The 17,642-nt window shown below is 45.5% G+C and overlaps 1 protein-coding gene across 1 annotated transcript in view; it reads left to right on the top strand.

The window, feature by feature from the left end:
* RGSL1 (regulator of G protein signaling like 1) overlaps positions 1-17,642 on the top strand; it is a 46,197-nt gene that overhangs the window by 20,467 nt on the left and 8,088 nt on the right. Inside the window, exons 12-18 of the mRNA XM_032226796.1 lie at positions 565-758; positions 3,028-3,145; positions 4,247-4,343; positions 6,147-6,276; positions 8,379-8,562; positions 9,937-10,075; positions 12,959-13,083. Of these exons, the coding sequence (XP_032082687.1) occupies positions 565-758; positions 3,028-3,145; positions 4,247-4,343; positions 6,147-6,276; positions 8,379-8,562; positions 9,937-10,075; positions 12,959-13,083 (987 nt within the window). The remainder of the gene's footprint in view (positions 1-564; positions 759-3,027; positions 3,146-4,246; positions 4,344-6,146; positions 6,277-8,378; positions 8,563-9,936; positions 10,076-12,958; positions 13,084-17,642) is intronic.

Raw genomic sequence — 17,642 nt, 5'->3', positions numbered from 1 at the left:
ATTATAATTGTATAATTATTGGCATCATATCAAATCATAATCATATCACAACAACAATTACTACATAATTAATACTTAATACACCGAGAAGTATTTATTTTCTTCCCCTGGTAGAACAGTACATCCTCTTTTGTTTAAAAACACCCTCTTTTGTTTATAATCAAATTTCTAGACCTCAGGAGCCAAGGTGGCGCAGTGGTTAAATGCAGCACTGCAGGCTACTTCAGCTGACTGCAGTTCTGCAGTTCGGCTGTTCAAATCTCACCGGCTCAAGGTTGACTCAGCCTTCCATCCTTCCGAGGTGGGTAAAATGAGGACCCAGACTGTGGGGGCGATTTGCTGACGCTGTAAACCACTTAGAGAGGGCTGAAAGCCCTATGAAGCGGTATATAAGGCTAACTGCTATTGCTATTGCTATGTAATATGTTTCTGCACCATGGATATTTTATTGATATTACTGTTATGTGTTTTTAAATGGCTTTTAAATGGATTCCATCGCCATCTCTGAGATTGTAGCTTTATGGAAAAGCAGTCCTCGTCTCTCTCTCTCTCTTCCCTTCCTAGAAATCTCTCTGAAGTGATGCAAAACTCGCTCCATTTTGAGTTCTTCAGGAACTTCCTCAGGCTGCACAATGCAGAAGCTCCGCTCCAATTCTGCCTGGCTGTAGACGAGATTAAAAGAGAGCACGATCCCAGAATTCAGGAAATGCAGATCCACAAGTGTGTTCGAACGTACTTCTTCAGCGCCATTCCACCTGGTATGCCACAAGCAAGTCCCTCCTTCTACCTCACAAGGCTAGAGATAGGCCCAGGGGTGATTCACTATTGAAGTTTACCTCCTTGCTGCCAGCCACAAGACCTTTCTGTCCCAGTGGTGGGTTTCAAAAATTGTTCGAACCTACTCTGCGGGTGTGGCCTCCTTTGTGGGAGTGGCTTGCCACCCATGTGACCGGATGGGAGTGGCTTGCCACCCATGTGACCGGATATGAAGATGCCGACGACACTTGTCAGAACCACCTTAAATTACCTCACACACAGCACTGGCATGCATAAGAAGAGGATGTAAACTTGTTTTTTAAAAGGCATCTTTGGTTTGCGTTAAAACAACTTCGACACACGCAATGTTCTGATTGCACCACAAACGCAGTAATCATCCTTACCTTTCACAGAGGCCCTGAGTTTCATAAATAGGAGCATGATAGTGCAGAATAATCATATCCAAGGACCAGTGGTGGGTTTCAAAAATTTTTGGAACCTCTTCTGTAGGGGTGGCCTGTTTTCCGGGTCCACTGGTGGAAACTCTTCTAACCAGTTCGGTAGGTTTGACGAACCGGTTCTACCGAATAGGTGCGAACTGGTAGGAACCCACCTCTGTTCTGCCCATCTTGTGCCCATGCCTTACTAGTCTGGATGGGCCTTCTGTGTGGTGCCCTGTGAGACAAAGAGGTAGTGGATCTGGCTATTTGAGAGACCGCCTTCTGCCAATTACCTCCCTGCGTCCCATCAGATTGCACAGGGTAGGCCTCCTCCGAATTCCATCCACCAGTCAGTGCCGACTGGCAACTACGCGGAGGAGAGCCTTCTCAGTTGCAGCTCCGACGCTATGGAACAATCTCCCCGTGGAGATACGTACCCTCACCACCGTCCAGGCCTTCTGCACGGCCCTCAAGATCTGGCTATCCCGTCAGGCCTGGGGATAGGACTTTACTCTCTCCCCGCCCGAATGCTGAGTGAATGTTGTGCTTTTATGGTTAATTATTTTTTACTCACATTTTCTTTTATGTCTCGTCTTGCACTCCCTTCCCTCATTATTGTAAGCCGCCCTGAGTCCCCTCAGGGAAAAGGGCGGCCTATAAGTGTTCAATAAACTCAAACTCAAACTCAAAAGGGCAGTACTGCCTTTAAAAGTCTCAGCAGAAAGCTCCTGATCTTGGCTGCTTGTAAATGTTTCCAAGTCTGGTTTGCTCAACCCAATTTGAGAAGAGATTTCAACCTGAGAGGCTTTGAATCTTCAAAAAAGTATGGGAAGAAGTGCTTTGGATCTGTTAGGGGTATCTCCGTTGGGAGACAGAAAGTAGTGCAGCGGAATGTACAGCTAGAGAGAAAGAATGTTGCTAGTAGAAACACACAGAGTTTCAGACACTGCTAGTAAAAACAAATAGCTTTACTACTGATAATTGCTTCACAAGCAGTGATAGTAGATATTAATCCAAACACAATTCAAAGAACAAACAATAGCTTACAGTTGCAGTTCACATTCCAGTCATCAAGTCATCAAGCATAGGACAAGCAGAAAGAGAGAGCCCTCTTGACTCCTTCTTATTGTAAAGTTAATTACAGCTGTTAAGTACATCCACTCATTTAAAGCAACAACGACCATTTGTTGTTGTATATAGATATATATTGCCTACCCAACACTAGGAATATACTCCCAAAAGGATCTTACACAAGAGCACCTCTTTGCTGTTCTTTCGTACTCTTCTTCAGGCTTCTTTAGAAGACTAAAAAAAATAATAGTGTGGCTCTTTCAGAGTTGTGTGAAAGATACAATGCTATAATGACCACTAAGAACCGAGGTGCTGCAGTGGTTAGAGTGCAGTACTGCAGGCCACTTCAGCTGACTGCTAACTGCAGTTCGGCGGTTCAAATCTCACCGGCTCAAAGGTTGACTCAGCCTTCCATCCTTCCGAGGTGGGTAAAATGAGGACCCGGATTGTGGGGGCGATATGCTGACTCTGTAAACCGCTTAGAGAAGGTTGAAAGCCCTATGAAGCGGTATATAAGTCTAACTGCTATTGCTATTGCTGTTAGATTCATACCTTCCATAGGGACTGAGGGTTACAGAGGCGGGTTTTATATTAACATCCTTCTGTCCTAGACTGTGGGGTGACTCTGTAAACCGCTTAGAGAGGGCTGAAAGCCCTATGAAGCGGTATATAAGTCGAACTGCTATTGCTAGTGTGACCCAGAGTCACTTAGGGACAAAACAATCACCAAGATGTCTAATATGTACTTTGTCTTATCCAGAAAAACTGCTGCAGTGTGATGAATATGTCATCCATGAGATTCCAAAGTTACCATCTGTCTCTGTTGCCATTTTGGCCACTGCTCAAATATTAATCCTGAGGAACTTGGAAGAGAAGTGGTGAGTAAAGAGCAATGGACAACCAGTGCCATGGGGGGGTTGTTCATTTTGGGCCATCCCATAGTCAGAAGACTGTGTGGTGATATGGAAAGCCACAGAGGCATTGAGCCGAGGTGGCGCAGTGGTTAGCGTGCAGTACTGCAGGCCACTTCATCTGATTGTGATCTGCAGTTCGGCGGTTCAAATCTCACCAGCTCAAGGTTGACTCAGCCCGTGACCCGTCAAAAGCGCGTTCCACAAAAGCGCGGTCGACGAAATTGCGTATGTGACGTCATCACAACGCGACGAAAAAGATCGAAAAATTGAAATAAAAATTAAATTACAGCAAGCCGATTCACATAAAGGTAAGGGTTAGGTTAAGGGTTAGGGTTAGGGTTAGGTTAAGGGTTAGGGTTAGGGTTAGGTTAAGGGTTAGGGTTAGGGTTAGAGCGTTAGCGTTATGTTTAGCGTTAGGTTAAGGGTTAGCATTAGGTTTTTCGTTACGTTAAGGGTTAGGTTTAGGGTTAGGTTTAGGGTTAGGTTAAGGGTTAGGTTTAGGGTTAGGTTTAGGGTTAGGTTTGGGGGGGTTAGGGTAAGGTTTTAGCTTTATTTTTACATTTTTCGATCTTTTTCGTCGCGCTGTGATGACGTCACATACACGCTTTCGTCGACCGCGATTTTGTCGTCCGTGGTTTTGTGGTGGAACCGACTCAGCCTTCCATCCTTCCGAGGTGGGTGAAATGAGGACCCTGGATTGTTGTTGGGGGCAATATGCTGACTCTGTAAACCTCTTAGAGAGGGCTGAAAGCCCTATGAAGCAGTATGTAAGTCTAACTGCTATTGCTAGTGCTATCATAACGCAAATAACAAGGAGATGGTACTCCTCAGAGGGAACCTGCTGTATTTTTGTTCTGGGGTGTAGTAAAGTTGGAGGTAAACCTTCTTTGTGTGGGATCTGCCCATAGGTGGCTTACCATGTGATCAATTTAGATCTGGAATATAAATTACTTCGCGGGGGAAGAATATAGGAATTCTTTGTCTGTTACATTCAAGTCTCTCTTATAAACATTTTCAAGTTGCAGTAATAATTTACCAAAATGGTTTTCCTTTTTTTACTGTCAGGTTTAATATGTACCAAGGCCTGTATCCTGATAGTGATGTTGCCCTTGGTCAAACTGGTTGGAAGTCAAAAAAGGATTCTCAATTTACAAGCAAGCAGGTGATTGATGGTTGAAAGAGTAGTGGTGGGGAAGGGTTAGATTCGAGCCAAGGTGGCGCAGTGGTTAGAGTGCAGTATTGCAGGCCACTTCAGCTGACTGCTAAGCTGCAGTTCGGCGGTTCAAATCTCACCGGCTCAAAGGTTGACTCAGCCTTCCATCCTTCCGAGGTGGGTGAAATGAGGACCCGGATTGTTGGGGGCGATATGCTGACTCTGTAAACTGCTTAGAGAGGGCTGAAAGCCCTATGAAGCGGTATATAAGTCTTACTGCTATTGCTATTGCTGTTAGATTCATACCTTCCATAGGGACTGAGGGTTACAGAGGCGGGTTTTATATTAACATCCTTCTGTCCTATATTCAGACCCAATCTGAAATTACAAACTCATAAACAGCTGACTCGGTTGCCTTGATTCTGATTTTAAAAGCTATCCTAAACTTTGAAGGTTCAGAGGAAGCCAGGATGGAGGGCATTCAATAAACAAAGCTTGTCTGCCATACTGAATTTCTGGCTTGTCTTGGAGAATCAGATGAATAAAAGAGATGATCTTATTCCGACCTGACATTTTTCTAATCAACTGAGATGCTGTGTCCAGAGCAGTGGTGGGATTCAATTTTTTTTTAACTACTGGTTCTGTGCGCATTGGCTTTGGTGGTGGTAGTATTGTTTGGTGGGCATTGTTTGGTGGGCGTGGCTTGGTGGGCATGGCAGGGGAAGGATACTGTAAAATCTCCATTCCAGTGGTGGGTTCCGGGAACCCGTTCTAACCGGTACGGTTTGAACGGGCCCGGCGGCGTCCACATGGATGTGCACAGCACGCACATGTGTCTTACCGCTTCCTCAAGCCTCTGCGACGCTCCAGCTGCTCACTATAGACACTATACATGACATGTTTTGTTTTTATTTAAACAAAAGTCTGCAATGGGAGCTTTGTGTAATTCGTTAAGTTGTCAGGTCTGGTCTAGTCCTTGCTGCTTGCTCATTCTACAAATTCGACACCATGCTTTGGTGGGTTCATCTAATTTTTTTATAGAGGCAGGGAAGTATAATATTGGCCCCAGCGCCAGTGACGCAGGAGGGGGTGCACAGGTAAACCCACCAGTGGCTGGCCAGGTTAGGTGGTCTTACTAAAATGGACCTTATAAATTCATATTAGCTTGGCTTTTCCTTCTAGTGCCCTGGAGTTCCAAAGTTGACTTTTAGCTGGAGTGAACTTTCTCTCCAACTTCCTCATAAGTATTAAAAATAGGGCTGAACAGTGTGGCAAGACCCTGTAAAAGAGGGGCACAGGAAGCCAGGCGTGGGTGAGAGATAGAACAGAGGTAAAAACTGCTGACAGCTTAAGACATTATAGGAACTTCTCTTTTTTGTATTTTTCCTATGTACTTCTCTGTAACATTCCAAAATGAACTTCCCCTTTTTGAAATGTCATGCTTGTCTCGTGTATGGAAATGCCTTGAGAATGCACAGTGTGGAACACGGCATAAAAGTAGCATCCTGGGCAGAGCCCAGGCAGTTCAGATTTTGGTGTGTGAACACGCTGAACTCGATGCATCAAATAAACCTTTTTCTCTCACCTTCGTGGTATCGAGTCCTGGTCTTTCGTAAGTAGATTACAAACCTCAATCGGCTGCAACACCAGGGCTTTATATAATTATTAGGCTACCACTTCTTGCCACCTTTTGTTTTTAAGCATTTATTGCTACACTCCTATGCATGCTTTTTGGGGGGGACTAAGGTCTGTTGAATTTAATCAAGTGAACATACGTAAGATTGCATTGCAAAACAATGGTTTCTTTTCCAGAAAAGATGCTGGGCTATGCTTACTGCCTTCATCAAGAGGGTCTGTACGTTTCGAAAGGCAATGAGTTATGTGGCCCAGCGCAAACGCTTTGAGAACTTTCTACTCAAGGAGGTGAAGAATGACAAGGAAAGTGAGTCCTAAATCTCTCCATTTCCACACATTGGTGGATTATTTTTTTCAGAAGGAATCTTTTATGGTTTATTTTAAAACCAGGAAATGGAGAAAAGGCATCAGTTGGTTCTGATTTAAAAGAATTCAGCATCCAAAAATTTGGTTACCAGGAATGAAATGAAGTTTGAGAGTTGTTTGTTGTTTATTAGTTTTGTATGCCGCCCACTCCCGAAGGACTCCGGGCGGCTCACAATAAACAGGGAAAGGGAAATAAATAAGACAATACAAAGAATTTAAAAATGCACAACATTCACAATTGAGGCGGGGCTGGATATTTCAACAGCCCCCAGGCCTGTCGGAACAGCCAGGACTTGGTAGCTTTACGGAAGGCCGGGAGGGTAGTAAGGGTCCGGATCTCCACGGGGAGCTCGTTCCAGAGGGCCAGAGCAGCAACAGAGAAGGCTCTCCCCCGGGGGGTTGCCAGCCGACATTGGCTGGCCGATGGAACCCGGAGAAGGCCAAGCCTGTGAGATCGAATCGGTCTTTGGGAGGTAATTGGCAGGAGGCGGTCTCTCAGGTACCCAGGTCCGATGCCATGCAGGGCTTTATAAGTAACGACTAGCACCTTGAAGCGTGTCCGGAGACCAATGGGCAGCCAGTGCAGCTCGCGGAGGATAGATGTAACGTGGGTGTGCCTGGGTACACCCACAATCGCTCGCGCGGCTGCATTCTGGACTAACTGAAGTCTTCGAACACTTTTCAAGGGCAGTCCCATGTAGAGCATGTTACAGTAATCTAGTCTTGAGGTGATGAGGGCGTGAGTGACTATCTGAAGTGCCTCCCGGTCCAGGTAGGGTCGCAATTGATGCACCAGGTGAACCTGGGCAAAGACCCCCCTGGTCACAGCCAGTTTTGAGGGTTTTTTAACACACACCAGTGGTGGGTTCCAGATCCCATTGCAACCAGTATGGTGCAATGGAGCTGGGCGTCCACCAGCGCATGCATGCATTCTTACTGCCCATGATGCCTTGTCGATGCTCCAGCTGCTCGGTGGAGCCTCGTGCAGGCGCTGTATGCTCCATGCGCAGAAGCCCCCAAAACCTCAAATACCGGTAAGGAGTGTGGGCAGGCAGGCCGGTGGACCCTCCGGAGCATCATACCAGAATAGTACTGGGGCATACTGGTCGTATCCCACCACTGACACACACACACTTAATTCCTTGCTCCTTCATTCCTCTAACCCAGTGGTGGGTTGCTCGTCCCATTCCAACCGGTACAGTTGGAACGGGGCCGGTGGTGTCCTCATGCACCTGCGCAGTTCACGCATGCATCTTAGCGCCTGCGCAATGCTCCAGCTGCTCGCGGAGAATTGCACAGGCGCTGTATGTGCCATGCGCCTGCATGGAAGTGCAGAAGCCTTCAAAGACCGGCGGATGGGTGGGTCCTTCGCCGTTTCCGGAAGTTACTTACTTCCGGGTTCACCACCCAACCGGTCCACGCAGACCACCGCGGACCGGTTGAAACCCACCCCTGCTCTAACCTAAACCTCTTCAGCCAAACAGCATGGAATGGTTCCACTCAAGTGGACACTGGTTGAGTTTGTCCCTCCTTACAGGGAGACCATCTGCAACTGGAAGCTAGGAAAAAAACATTCTAATAGTAGATAGATAGATAGATAGATAGATAGATAGATAGATAGATAGATAGATAGATAGATACTTTATTTGTATGCCGCCCTTTTCCCTGAGGGGACTCAGGGCGGCTCACAATTCAGGGGGAGGGAGGACAAACAAGTTACAAACATAAAACAATACATCATTAAAAAGCACAACAGTCATACTATTCGAGTGGGGTTGAAATCTTTAGCCCCAGGCCTGTCGGGACAGCCAGGACTTAAGGGCTACGCAGAAGGTCTGGAGGGTGGTGAGGGTACGTATCTCCATGGGTAGTTCGTTCCAAAGGGTCGGAGCAGCCACCGAGAAGGCTCTCCTCCAGGTAGTTGCCAGCCAACATTGGAGTAAGAGCAAAAGCCATAGTGAAGCCATCATTGAACTGCATTATTTTTATACCTCTCATCGTGTATGGATTTCTGTGGAAAATGCTCCCTCTCTTTCTCTCCAGATATACCGAGTCCCCCTCAAACAAAGCCCACAATTCAGAGTGGAGTTAGCGGGCGTTCCGGCCCATCTTCTGGACAATCAGAAGACTCTGAAGTGCCACAGATGAAGCGCAAGCTACCTGGTGGCCGCGTCATCTCAGTCAATTTCTTGGTGAATGATCTCTATTTTTATCTAGAAATGGAGAGGTAAGTCACCCCATGCAATATCACTTGCTATATCATTCGTGCTTCTTATATTCTGGTGTCAATAATATTTATCTCCACTCTTTGTGTCTGGTACAATTCTTCGGTCACACTCATCAAGCATCATGTTGTAAAGCCTTAGATGAATATCTGATATGTCTTGTTTGCAGTGGTGGGTTTCAAAAATTGTTTGAACCTACTCTGTGGGTGTGGCCTCCTTTGTGGGAGTGGCTTGCTACCCATGTGACCAGATGGGAGTGGCTTGCCTGTTATTTACCTCAGCTAATGCCCACTTACCAGTTTGAAAGTATGCAAATGCAGCAGTGGTAGGATTCAAATTTTTTTTTTTGACCAGTTCTGTGGGTGTGGCTTGGTGGGTTTGGCAGGGGAAGGTTACTGCAAAATCCCCATTTCCTCCCGATCAGCTGGGACTCGGGAGGCAGAGAATAGATGGGGCAGGGCCAGCCAGAGGTGGTATTTACCTGTTCTCCAAACTACTCAAAATGTCTGCTACCGGTTCTCCAGAACTGGTCAGAACCTGCCAGTGGTGAGTTTCAAAAATTGTTCAAACCTACTCGGTGGGTGTGGACTCCTTTGTGGGAGTGGCTTGCCGCCCATGTGACCGGATGGGAGTGGCTTGCCGCCCATGTGACCGGATATGAAGATGCCGACGACACTTGTCAGAACCACCTTTAATTACCTCACACACAGCACTGGCATGCATAAGAATAGGATGTAAACCTGTTTTTTAAAAGGCATCTTTGGTTTGCGTTAAAACAACTTCAACACACGCAATGTTCTGATTGCACCACAAACACAGTAGTCATCCTTACCTTTCACAGAGGCCCTGAGTTTTATAAATAGGAGCATGATAGTGTAGAATAATCATATCCAAGGACCAGTGGTGGGTTTCAAAAAAATTTGGAACCTCTTCTGTAGGTGTGGCCTGCTTTCCGGGTCCACTGGTGGAACCTCTTCTAACCGGTTCAGTTGGTTTGATGAACCGGTTCTACCATATAGGTACGAACTGGTAGGAACCCACCTCTGCTTGTTTGGACTGGATAATTGGCCAATAAGTTTTCCAACATGGGAGGCATCATCTTATTTAGTTCACCACAGCAATCTGTGACACACAGAGACTTTTATCAGGCCGATACTGAATTAACACGACAGCTTTTAGCATGGGAATGGGCCACAGGAAGAAATATCCACTTGACCCCAAATTTGGCCTGTTATTTGCTGCATTGCCAATCCAGGTGCAGATGATATCAACTGTGATGTGGTCTTGCCTCCAATTTCTGTTACATCAAGGGAGGAGGGCTTTTGTATTTCCCATCTCACCTGTCTCTCCTTTTTTTCTATTTATTACTACCACAGGTTTCTTCACCTATCTGACACTGTGGTCATGCTGGCTTCTCTTGGGTTCTATACAGAGAGGGATATTGCCTTCTTGAAGAACAAAGTAACCACCATCACCAAACTATTTCTCAACTCAGATATCCCACCTAAACTTAGGGTAAGAGATCTGAAAACAACTTTTCCAAGGTAATGGGATTGATTGTGTTTCTTATTCTACACTATCATGCTCATATTTATAAAACTCAGTGCCTCTGTGAAAGGTAAGGATGACTACTGCGTTTGTGGTGCAATCAGAACATTGCGTGTGTTGAAGTTGTTTTAACGCAAACCAAAGATGCCTTTTAAAAAACACGTTTACATCATATTCTTATGCATGCCAGTGCTGTGTGTGAGGTAATTTAAGGTGGTTCTGACAAGTGTCATTGGCATCTTCATATCCGGTCACATGGGCGGCATGCCACTCCCATCCGGTCACATGGGCGGCAAGCCACTCCCACATAAGAATATGAGCATGATAGTGTAGAATAATCATATCCAAGGACCAGTGGTGGAACCTCTTCTGTAGGTGTGGCCTGCTTTCCGGGTCCACTGGTGGAACCTCTTCTAACCGGTTCGGTAGATTTGACGAACCGGTTCTACCGAATAGGTGCGAACTGGTAGGAACCCACCTCTGGAACCTGCTAAATACCTCCGAAATGCAAAAAGAATACCACAGATGGGAAGGTAAAAAGCACTTTGTGTGCCTTGGCGTATTGTCATGTTGGCCACATGACAACTGAAAAATGTCTTTGGACAATAGTGCAGTTAAGAAACAGAGATGAGCACCACCCCCCACAGTTGGACATAAGTGGACAGGGGAAACTTTACCTTTAAGGGATGTGGTGGCTCAGTGGCTAAAAAGCTGAACTTGTTGATCAGAAAGGTCAGCAGTTCGGCGGTTCGAATCCCTAGTCCCGTGTAACGGAATGAGCTCCTGTTACTTGTCCCAGCTTCTGCCAACCTAGCAGTTCGAAAGCACGTAAAAATGCAAATAGAAAAATAGGAACCATTTTGGTGGGAAGATAACAGCATTCCGTGCACCTTCAGTGTTTAGTCATGCCGACCACATGACCACGGAGACGTCTTTGGACAGCGTTGGCTCTTCAGCTTTGAAACAGAGATGAGCACTGCTCCCTAGAATTGGGATTGACTAGCACATCTGTGCGAGAAGAACCTTTACCTTTACTTTAATTCAGGAAAATAGAAAACTCAAAATGAATACAAGAGAACAATCGACTACAGAAGGACTTACTTCTCATGGTTTTAATATGTACAATTAAGGGTGAGACTCAATAGGGACAGAACGTTACCAGGTATAGAACAATATGTAACAGAATTTGAAAACAATTAGGTACAAATGATGAATGTGATTCATTGGGTCTTAGGTCTTTAGCAGTTAGACCAGTGGTAGTCAACCTGGTCCCTACCGCCCACTAGTGGGCGTTCCAGCTTTCATGGTGGGCAGTAGGGGTTTACTGTAACTCTGCTTTATAAATTTTATAAAGTAAAGTTACTTCCCCACTTTACAAATCACCATTACTGTGGAACCGGTGGGCGGTCAGAAAATTTTACTATAACAGAGATACAAAAGTGGGCGGTAGGTATGAAAAGGTTGACTACCCCTACGATAGATAGATAGATAGATAGATAGATAGATAGATAGATAGATAGATGGATGGATGGATGGATGGATGGATGGATGGATGGATGGATGGATGGATGGATGGATGGATAGATAGATAGATAGATAGATAGATAGATAGATAGATAGATAGATAGATAGATAGGAGAGAAAGATGATAGACAGAAAGTGAGAGTAGATAGATAGATAGATAGATAGATAGATAGATAGATAGATAGATAGATAGATAGATAGATAGATAAGAGAGAAAGATGATAGAGAGAAAGTGAGAGTAGATAGATAGATAGATAGATAGATAGATAGATAGATGGATGGATGGATGGATGGATGGATGGATGGATGGATGGATGGATGGATGGATGGATGGATAGATAGATGATAGATAGATAGATAGATAGATAGATAGATAGATAGATAGATAGATAGATAGATAGAGTAGATCAGTGGTAGTCAACCTGGTCCCTACCACCCACTAGTGGGCGTTCCAGCTTTCATGGTGGGCGGTGAGGGTTTGCTGTAACTCTGCTTTATAAATTTTATAAACTAAAGTTACTTCCCTACTTTATAAATCACCATGACTGTGGAACCGGTGGGCGGTTAGAAAATTTTACTACTAACAGAGATACAAAAGTGGGCGGTAGGTATAAAAAGGTTGACTATCCCTGAGCTAGACTATAATCTATGACCTAGAACATTTTCCTGAGAAATTAGCCTTTTAGAATGAGGTCACATTGAATACTACACTGATCTTAGTAAAGAGGGGTTAAACATCCTTAGGTCAAAAATGTGCCTAAAGTGTGATATTCATGCACACCTGCAAGACATTTTGTGAAGGAGGTTCATATTCTACACAGTATGCCAAGTGTAAGCACTTCTCCAAAGTTAGCTTTGCCTTCCAATCAGTGGTGGGATTCAAACAAAAATTACTACCGGTTCTGTGGGCATGGCTTGGTGGGCGTGGCATGGCTAGGTGAGCCTGGCAGGGGAAAGATACTGTAAAATCTCCATTCCCTCCCCATTCCAGGGGAAGATTATTGCAAAATCCCCATTTCCTCCCGATCAGCTGGGACTCTGGAGGCAGAGAATATATAGGGGCGGGGCCAGTCAGAGGTGGTATTTACCGGTTCTCCGAACTACTCAAAATTTCCACTACCTGTTCTCCGTAACTGGTCAGAACTTACTGAATACTACCTCTGGTTCCAATATTTGATTTGAAGGCATTATCTCAGCGATTGGGGGACAGCCTCATTACTTTTCCTGTTTCTGTTTTGATGATGGGCTGACATAATTACCCATTTTTATGACATTTCATTTGAAAATATATTTTATTTATTTAGTTATGATATCTTCCATGATCAGGTCAATCTCACAGATGCACAGTGTTTTCAACTTCGGAATTTAATTGCTGAAGGTGTGCTGAACAGGACTCTTTATCATGGTGCTATAATTTCCATCTTCCCACATTTATTATACTTCTGGAAAAAGTAAGTATTTTTATCACTTGGAATAAATTTGCTGTATATGTATGTTTCAAATGTGTGTTGAGACACTCCTATAAGGCTTTTTTCCAAAGGCAGAATTTGGAAGTTCTCCACTCATCAGAAATCTACACAGGATTAGCATTTACTGCCCTTATTACCAATTCATGCTGGCAATGTTACTTATTGATTTGTATTCTGCCTTCATTATTTTTACAAATAATTCCAAGAAGCAAACATGTCGAACACACCTTCCTCTTTCTGTTTCTCCCTTATCAACAACCCTGTGAGGTGAATTGGGCTGAGAAAGAGTGACTTACCCAAAGTCATCCAGCTTCCTTTCATGACTAAGGTGGGATTTGAACTTACCTTAAGGATGGGATTGAAATTTTTTACAAACCAATTCTCTGCCCAGTTGCTAGGGGGGCATGGTAATTGGGGTGTGGTCTACTCAGCCTCCTGCACCACGGCTGGGGGGGGGGGAGTTTTTACCCTCCCCAGGTTCCAGTGATGGGTTTCAAAAACTGTTTGAACCTTCTCTGTAGCTGCTCCGGCCCTATGGAACGATCTACCCCCAGAGATCCGGACCCTCCCCACTCTCGCGGCCTTCAAAAAGTCTATTAAGACCTGGCTTTTCCAGCAGGCCTGGGGCTGTTGACCTCTTGAATGAGGTCCAGCCCCACTACGGTTGAGTGTGTTGTGTTTTAACCTGCTTTGTTTTTCCTTATTTTTTAAACTTTTTAATATTTTTTAAATTGTCTTTTATGTAAGCCGCCCGGAGTCCTTCAGGATTGAGCGGCATATAAGTTTATTAAACTTAAACTTGTTTCATTAGGTATCCCATTTCTCTTGCCACATCTCCCTATTTTGGCAGCCGAAGCCCAGGTTCCCAGGGCAGGGAGGGATGGTGGAAGAACTGACTCTTTACTCACTGAGGACAGTTAAAAGTCCCTCAAACAGCTGCGAGGATTGCAAAATGAAGTAAAAGAATCCCACTTTGCCGTACCTTCCCCCTCACCCCAGTAACAACAGATTTTCCCCCACCCGAGTGTTGTGAAAAATTTAATATACTTCTGGAAGAACAGTAAACCTATGCTCAAACCACAGCTGACAGGCACACCAGGAGGGGTAATTGATACACCTGTCTTGCTTTCACCTGCTTCACCTCATAACGTTTATCACCACCACTGGTAGTGCTGTCGTCCCCTTTGGAACAAACTCCCCGCAGAGATTCGGACCCTCACCTCTCTCCAGGCCTTCCGAAAAGCCGTTAAAACCTGGCTGTGTCGGCAGGCCTGGGGTCGATGAGTTCCCTTCCCCTCTCGAATCGTGTGGCTGTTGGTTGTTTTTAAATGCCCTGTACTTTTGTAGTTTTTTGTGTCTTTCCCTTCCCCTCCTTGGGTTTGTGCACCGCCCTGAGTCCCCCCAGGAATAGGGCGGCATATAAATAAAATGAAACTCAAACTCAAACTGGGCTGAAAAAGGTCTCTGAGCTACGGATCAACTCAGATACCCGGTAAATATGAGAACGAACCTCTCTGCTGCTCTCCTTGTTCCCAAGTTAGGGCTGCTGCAGGGAAGAAGTTGTCCATGTATTCTCCATAGCACCTGAGGGCTGGATAAGTAGCAATGGGTCCATCAGAGGAAAAGCTAACCTGGAATAAGGAAGACTTTCCTGACAGTGAGAGCAATGGATCAGCTTGCCTCCCAGAATTGTTGGTGCTCCATTGCTAGAGGCTTTCAAGAAAAGCAGCTTTCAACCACTTATCTGGGATGGTGTAAAGACTCCTGGCTTGGGCTGGGGGTGGGACTAGAAGACTTCCTTTCAGTCCATGATTGAAAGGAAGGGAGGGGGCATAAATGTACCAGCCCAAAGTGGCTAATAGGTGCCAGGCTGATCCCAATCACTAAGGGTCATTTGAATGCAACATTGGTGGGTGGAACATATAGTATCGGTTTGCCCACAACAAAAAATACCTGGGCTCATTGAATGCGTGAAGGAGAAAAATTGCTGTTTTCAGACTAGAACAACCAAGGATATTTTTAAGCTACTTCATGTATGGACTGAGGACAAGAGGAAGATAATGTAACAATGACATGACAGGAAAAATAATTGTCACTGGGCATATTTTTATTTGGGAAATACCCAGTGGTGGGATTCAAATAATTTACCAACCAGTTCTCTGCCCTAATGTCCAGCTGGGTAGGCGGTGCTCGGTGGTCATGTGATCATGTGGGCGTGGCCAAGTCAATGTCACTCAGGTCGATGGGCGCTTCGCCTTAGTTGTTACAATGATAACAAGGGTTAACCGGAGAGGCAGTTTCTGTAAGCAGGTCAATAAAGATGAGGCTAGAAACAACACCAGAATGTTTCCTTCCTGCCTTCCTTACAGGATTAGCCCTGTAAAGTGGGAAAAAAACAAAAGATTTCTTCCAAAAAACTGGTTCTCCGAACTGCTTAGAAAGTTACCAACCGGTTCTCCCGAATAGGTGCGAACCGGCTGAATCCCACCACTGGAAATACCTATTATCCTGGGCAAAATCAGAGAATAAAGGTTACAACAGGGTTATTCAGCTGGTCGCAACATTCATTTTGCAATCCAAGCAGTACATATATCAAAATCGAGTCTGCAGGGCGTATTCTTACTGCTTGTGCTGGTTTTATGTGACAATTTGATTTTGGATGGTTTAGTACAGGGGTGTCAAATTTTTGTCGTCATGGCAGCATCATGTGATGTATCAGAACTTCCCCCCTCCTTCACTAAAACAAGCGTGGATGTGGCCAGCGCGTGATGCATCCAGCCCGCAGACCAGGCGTTTGACAACCCTGGTTTAGTAGTGCAAAAAGAAAGGTTCGACTTAAAGAAGAATTGCATGCTTGTCAATCAGAAAGGTCAGCAGTTCGGCAGTTCGAATCCCTAGTGCTGCGTAACGGAGTGAGCTCCCGTTACTTGTCCCAGCTTCTGCAGTTCGAAAGCATGTAAAAATGCAAGAAGAAAAATAGGAACCACTTTGGTGGGAAGATAACAGTATTCCGTGCCCCTTCGCTGTTTAGTCATGCCGGCCACATGACCATGGAGACGTCTTTGGACAGCGCTGGCTCTTCAGCTTTGAAATGGAGTTGAGCACCACCCCCTAGAGTCAGAAACGACTAGCACATATGTGCAAGGGGAACCTTTATTTTTATTTTTTAAATTGTCTATTTATCTACTGGGTTTTTCAATTTCAATTTCAATTTTAATAGATTTGTATGCCGCCCAATCCCGGAGGACTCCGGGCGGCTCACACAAAAAAACAGTTTAAAAATATTTAAAAGAATTTAAAATACAAGACAGAAACAGATTAAAAGAGACACAACATACACTCGATTTTAATGGGGCTGAAGATCAATTTAGATCAACAGCCCCAGGCCTGCCGGAACAGTCTTAACAGACTTTCGGAAGGCCGAGAGAGTGGGGAGGGTCTGGATCTCAGGGGGTAGATCGTTCCAAAGGGCCGGGGTAGCTACAGATAGGGCTCTTCCCTGAGGAGCCACCAGACGGCATTGTGTGGTCGACGGTACCCGGAGAAGGCCCGCCCTGTGAGATCTTATTGGGCGCTGGGAGGTATGTTGCAGGAGGCGGTCACGGAGATATCCAGGTCCTAGGCCATGTAAGGCTTTAAAGGTAATAACCAGCACCTTGAAGCGTGTTCGGAGACTGATAGGGAGCCAGTGCAACTCATGGAGGATAGGTGTAACATGGGTGTACCTAGGTACACCCAGTATCGCTCGCGCGGCTGCATTCTGGACCAATTGTAGTCTCCGAACACTTTTCAAGGGCAGCCCCATGTAGAGCGTGTTACAGTAGTTCAGCCTTAGGTTTAGGTTTAGGTTTCGTTTTATTTATATGCCGCCCTATTCCCAGCGGGACTGAGGGCAGCGCACAAACCCAAGGGGGGAAGGGAAACACAAAAACTACAAATACAAGCATTTAAAAATAACCAACAGACACACAAATCGAGGGGGGAAGGGAACTCATCAACCCCAGGCCTGCCGACACAGCCAGGTTTTAACGGCTTTTCGGAAGGCCTGGAGAGAGGTGAAGGTCCGAATCTCCATGGGGAGATCGTTCCAAAGGGCCAGAGCTGCCACAGAGAAGGCCCTCCCCCGGGTAGTAGCCAGATGGCATTGGCTGCTAGACGGAACCCGGAGGCGGCCAGCCCTGTGTGATCTAATGGGTCTTTGGGAGGTAATTGGCAGCAGGTGGTCTCTCAAGTACCCAGGTCCAATACCATGAAGGGCTTTATAAGTGACGACTAGCACCTTGAAGCATATCTGGAGACCAATCGGTAACCAGTGCAGCTCATGGAGGATAGGTGTAATGTGGGTGTACCTTGAGGTGACAAGGGCATAAGGGATCATTTGGAGTGCCTCCCGGTCCAGGTAGGGCCGCAACTGGTGCACCAGTTTTTGGATTCTTTCATTCTAGACTTGGCCTACACAAATTATTCGCCACCCAGCCAAACACAGTCTGTTATCCATGTATGACAGGCCATGGGGAGGGCTCAGAAAGCCTCTAAGTTTG

Source organism: Thamnophis elegans, chromosome 11 (genome assembly GCF_009769535.1).
Source record: "Thamnophis elegans isolate rThaEle1 chromosome 11, rThaEle1.pri, whole genome shotgun sequence".
In the NCBI taxonomy this organism is placed as follows: Eukaryota; Metazoa; Chordata; class Lepidosauria; order Squamata; family Colubridae; genus Thamnophis; species Thamnophis elegans.
This window is presented reverse-complemented; position numbering and strand designations above follow the sequence as displayed.